General features: G+C 42.2%; 1 protein-coding gene across 1 annotated transcript in view; it reads right to left on the bottom strand.

Moving 5' to 3' along the window:
- Positions 1-1,685: 1,685 nt before the first annotated feature.
- The window catches only part of LOC126191218 (WW domain-containing oxidoreductase), a 128,107-nt gene continuing 123,792 nt past the window's right edge, over positions 1,686-6,000 (bottom strand). The window contains exon 8 of the mRNA XM_049932020.1: positions 1,686-2,048. Within this exon, the coding sequence (XP_049787977.1) occupies positions 1,991-2,048 (58 nt within the window). The 3' untranslated portion in view covers positions 1,686-1,990. The remainder of the gene's footprint in view (positions 2,049-6,000) is intronic.

Raw genomic sequence — 6,000 nt, 5'->3', positions numbered from 1 at the left:
GTGTAGGGCTGGCATGGGTGCAGGTAAGGAAATAGGCAGGTGGAGGACAGGGACTAGTGAAGTTTGAGGTCAGGGGTTATTGGAACGAAGGATTGTGGTAAGGAGAGTTCCCACATACGCAATTCAGAAAAGCTGGTGTTGGTGGGAAGAAACAAGATGGCACACTGACATTGTGCACATCATGTTGAGGTGAATGCTCAGCAACTGGATGGTCCACATCTGTCTTGGCAACAGTTTGGTGGTGGCTCATATCTCTGCAACAGACATAGATGCAAGACCTATCCGATACATCCTCAAACTACCACTTACTCCAGTTGTCACAGACATCTCCTATCCAATGAAAAACAAGGGCAACTGTGAAAGCAGCCATGAGATCTACCAACTTAGTGCAACTACTGTGCTGTATTCTAAGAGGACATGACCACTAGAAGGCTATCAGTTCACTTGAATGGCCACTGCCAATTTGTGGCCAAGAGACAGTTAGATTACCTAGTTGCTGAGGATGCCACCCAACATAATGTGTTTGAGTTTGGCGATTGATTCACAGCTTGTGCTGTCAGAATTCTTCCCAACAACATCAGCTTTTCTAAATTGTGTAGGTGGAAACGCTCCCTGCAACAATCCCTCATTCCCATAGTCCCCGGGTCTCAATCTTCGTCGGTCCCTGTCCTCCACTGACCTACCTTTCCTTGCTCCCATAACAGCTATGCAAACACCTTCTATTCCACATACACACCTTCATAGTCCTGTCCTATTCCTTACTTCTCTCTTCTGCCCTTTTCCATCCACAAGTACAGCCTCCTGATGCTGCACATTGCAGCCCAGCCTACTACACTGTCCCATCATGTCCCTCGGTGCTCTCACAGGCAACACTACAGTCCAATCCATGGACGACGACAGTTTGCGCATGTTGAGGCACAACCGGGGATGGCATTGTTGATGATTCCAAGCGACAGTTGCTCTACGTGCATGAGCGTGCTTTCCGCTCAAAGGAAGCATATATCCTGGAAATTATGTCCCTCACTTGCTTATGCAGAATTTACCACTTACCACCAGATCAGCGATAACAAAATGTAACAGATGAAATAGAAATTCACTGAACAACTCGCTACGATCATATTTAATGCTCACATTAGCTACGGCATTCAGATCAGAGCACTCAGACCACTACTGAACACTCACTGGTTGCCGAAGTGTGCGTGACGTAGGTGTGGAGAACAAGCCTAAACGACTGCCTTCATTTGTGACTCCAACTATAACATCTTCTCCTACCCCTACTCTAGGATCCCTTCCTTCCCCCCTACTCTATGATCCCATCCCTCCCCTTCGCACCCAAATGCCTCTTCTGTACCCCACTACCCATGCAACTGAAGATTGCTGTACCACCTCAGACACTGTTGGGAATTAGTGGCCGGAGATGGCATTGGCCATGTGTGTGCTAGCTGTAAATGTGTGTATGTTTTGTTTTGCCTACATCTGATGAAGGTCTTAGTCCAATAGCTAAATGTGCCTGCCTGCCACCCAACACCTCTATGTGGTAAATAGCAATGTAACCTTTCCACATCATTATCATCACTCCTGGATTTTCCATTATTTTATTTGTATGAAACTGTTTTACCAAGCAGATAAAGAAGAATCCATGAAACAAACACCATTGTAATAAAACAAAAAAATTGGAAATCATGTTTTGATTTGTACATAATAAAAGTAATATATTTTACATCAATTGTATAAAGTAGTGCTTCTGTAACAAACAACTGAATCCATTTCACATAACTTCTCCAGACATGATAATATAAAATGTACAATTCATTTAAATCTGGGTTAACTGAGCTATGATTTAATCTACTCTTAAACAAGAAGTCATGGTTAAGATTTAGAGAAACCACCACATGATAAGCAAACAATTAATACCAAATGTATATACAAAAATTGAGTATGCTTATATAAGTTTAAGTCTATCACAGCCTGCATATTACAAAACACATGTTTATAAATTCTGGCCCACGTTTGTTTCATCATCAGAAGAAGCCTGTTCAAAGACTGGGCTGCAACAAAGAAGTAATATACATCAGTCTGTTTATACAAGTTATATGTATGATTAATTTTAGCAGTGCTCTCTAACTCTTTTCTCTAAAAGTTCAGGTCTTTAATGTCATTACCTGAAGATTATTGTTCCACTATATGAGTGAAATACCAGATAGTTCTCTCCAGTTTCAACTTTATGATTTCACACAAAACTGTAAATTTCATTTTGCATGTTGGCTTTTGTCTCAGTATCTTTGGCTGACATTCTTTTTAAGGTCACCTCCATGCTGATGGCAGATTGGAGTCAAGTCCACAGCCAGAGATTGTGTGTTCCTGTTGTGCCAACATCTGAAGCCCTTTCGTTGGTCATTACTGTTGTGGTTCTGCACTTATTTGTTGCAACTGTCATTTACTGCAGCACAGGAATCCAAAATCAACTTACCTTGAGATTTCTTCTTTATTATTACAACTATTGTCACGTTTATGAATTTCAAGTGCTTCCCTGAACAAACAAGTGTAGCAGCTCTCCTCCTGCAATACTGTTTATATTCAATGACCCTGGTGTTAACGAATCATCTGGTTATTACAACACAGACTATTCCACATGTCCATGATATACAGTACCAATATACTCCTAACATTGTAAGTGGCTGTCTTTTGTCCTATACGCTTCTGACATAGTCTCCGATCTTCTTTGTCAGTTTAAAAATAGACTTCACTATATGTTTGTGCAACATATGACCAATTCTGTCTGTCAACTTAAGAGACAGATGGCCATATCTGATATTTCATCTCTCAATATGTCACTTTGCTGAGTGCTGACTTTCATATAATAATATGATTGGTGGATTACACATAGTTCCTCACAACACAATCCCAGATGTCCTTGAAAATCATTAACATGGGGTAAAAGGGGAGTACCACAGCAGCAATGACCAGGGAAAGGCCTTCAGACACTGACATGACAGGTACATTTAAATTACGCCTTGATTCCAGTCCACCATTTATGCTGCCAAAGCATCAGAAAAATCAGTATATATTTTGAGATGAAAGCCAACAGTCAAATCATCAATAACTGACCAAAAAGTTTCTACAATTTTATTCATGTCACTGTTGGGAACAAATAATGGTTCTTCACTCTTTAATAGCAAAAAGTTCTATTAATATAATAGAATATTTGCAATCCATTCAACTATCAGAGTCTGTTAGGCATTCAAAGTTTTTGGAGGAAGAATTGAGAATCAAATATACATTTTATAAAAAAAGACTGACAGATGGCGCATGTCTTTTTCAGATGGATCACCTGAATTTTTACATAAAATCATAGTTTTGTAAAATCATAAAGATTTCATAAAATTATCATGAACAAGAACATTCAAGAATGTGGCTCCTCAAACTAAACAGGGTGAACATTAATAAAACTGATAAACTCCAGGGATGGATTCCTGACTGAAAATGGAAGGAAAAATGTCCTGCGCACGAAAATGCCATTTTTCAGGTGGTCATACCTCAATTTCTACTCATCACAGATATATGGGATCAAGTGCTTTGGAAAAGCCTTGACCTGGCAATAATTTGTACACCTAATGGAAGAACAGGCATATTATAGCTATCCTTCAGTAGAAGGTCAAAATTTAAACACTGCACACTTTCTCCAAGCCAGTAAATTGAGCAAATCAGTTGGTTATTTTGTGTTAGGTGTGGTCTAGGATGGGCCTTGATTTTATAAAAACATCATTTGTTCACCAGTAATTCCTGAGAAAATCCTGATCTTTGGGTATGAAAAATACCAATTGTGGGGATTGCAACTTCTATAATTTCTACTTATAGCAGATTGTAGAAAATTTTACCATTTCTTCTTTACATGTCACTCATGGGAAATCTTGAAACTTTCTTTGAAATCATTATCAGTCACTGACGACCAGAGGTTCGAAGTTACCGAACTTACACAGAAAACTGCAAATATCTATTTTCAGCCATTTTTGCACCATGGGTCACAAGAATCTAAGTAACTAATCACAGCAAGAAGCTCAAAATTTTACTGTACATTCTTTAGAAGTTCAACTATAAACCTCATTTTTGAAAATCTATACCTGTTATGAAGATTCTCTCTCTCTCTCTCTCTCTCTCTCTCTCTCTCTCTCTCTCTCGCAAACATTCCACATTCCACGCGGGAAAAATATTTCTATCAACATACCAACACTTTCTCGTTTGGACACACACACACACACACACACACACACACACACACACACACACACACACACACACACACAATTCGAGCTTTCACAACCCACGGTTGCTTCATCAGGAAAGAGGGAAGGAGAGGGAAAGACGAAAGGATGTGGGTTTTAAGGGAGAGGGTAAGGAGTCATTCCAATCCCCGGAAGCGAAAAGACTTACCTTAGGGGGAGAAAAGGACAGGTATACACTCACACTCACACACATATCCATCCGCACATACACAGACAAAAGCAGACACCTGTAAAGGCAAAGAGTTTGGGCAGAGATGTCAGTCGAGGCGGAAGTACAGAGGCAAAGATGTTGTTGAATGACAGGTGAGGTACGAGCGGCGGCAACTTGAAATTAGCGGAGGTTGAGGCCTGGTGGGTAACGAGAAGAGAGGATATACTGAAGGGCAAGTTCCCATCTCCGGAGTTCTGACAGGTTGGTGTTAGTGGGAAGTATCCAGATAACCCAGATGGAGTAACACTATGCCAACATGTGCTGGCCAGGCACTAAGGCATGTTTAGCCACAGGGTGATCCTCATTACCAACAAACACTGTCTGCCTGTGCCCATTCATGCGAATGGACAGCTTGTTGCTGGTCATTCCCACATAGAAAGCTTAACAGTGTAGGCAGGTCAGTTGGTAAATCACGTGGGTGCTTTCACACATGACTCTGCCTTGATCGTGTACACCTTCCGGGCTACAGGACTGGAGTAGGTGGTGGTGGGTGGGTGCATGGGACAGGTTTTACACCGGGGCGGTTACAAGGGTAGGAGCCAGAGGGTAGGGAAGGTGGTTTGGGGATTTCATAGGGATGAACTAAGAGGTTACGAAGGTTAGGTGGACGGCGGAAAGACACTCTTGGTGGAGTGGGGAGGATTTCATGAAAGATGGATCTCATTTCAGGGCAGGATTTGAGGAAGTCATATCCCTGCTGGAGAGAAACATTCAGAGTCTGATCCAGTCCCGGAAAGTATCCTGTCACAAGTGAGGCACTTTTGGGGTTCTTCTGTGGGAGGTTCTGGGTTTGAGTGGATGAGGAAGTGGCTCTGGTAATTTGCTTCTGTACCAGGTCGGGAGGGTAGTTGCGAGATGCGAAAGCTGTTTTCAGGTTGTTAGTGTAATGGTTCAGGGATTCCGGACTGGAGCAGATTCGTTTGCCACGAAGACCTAGGCTGTAGGGAAGGGACCGTTTGATGTGGAATGGGTGGCAGCTGTCATAATGGAGGTACTGTTGCTTGTTGGTGGGTTTGATGTGGACGGACATGTGAAGCTGACCATTGGACAGATGGAGGTCAACGTCAAGGAAAGTGGCATGGGATTTGGAGTAGGAACAGGTGAATCTGATGGAACCAAAGGTGTAGAGGTTTGAGAGGAAATTCTGGAGTTGTTCTTCACTGTGAGTCCAGATCATTAAGATGTCATCAATAAATCTGTACCAAACTTTGGGTTGGCAGACATGGGTAACCAAGAAGGCTTCCTCTAAGCGACCCATAAATAGGTTGGCGTACGAAGGGGCCGTCCTGGTACCCATGGTTGTTCCCTTTAATTGTTGGTATGTCTGGCCTTCGAAAGTGAAGAAGTTGTGAGTCAGGATGAAGCTGGCTAAGGTAATGAGGAAAGAGGTTTGAGGTAGGGTGGCAGGTGATCAGCATGAAAGGAAGTGCTCCATCGCAGCGAGGCCCTGGGCGTGCAGAATATTTGTGTATAAGGAAGTGGCATCAATGGTTACAAGGATTGTTT

The sequence above is a fragment of the Schistocerca cancellata genome, chromosome 6 (genome assembly GCF_023864275.1).
Source record: "Schistocerca cancellata isolate TAMUIC-IGC-003103 chromosome 6, iqSchCanc2.1, whole genome shotgun sequence".
Classification (NCBI taxonomy): Eukaryota; Metazoa; Arthropoda; class Insecta; order Orthoptera; family Acrididae; genus Schistocerca; species Schistocerca cancellata.
The sequence above is the reverse complement of the archived record's forward strand: the minus strand, read 5'-3'. Positions and strand labels throughout refer to the sequence as shown.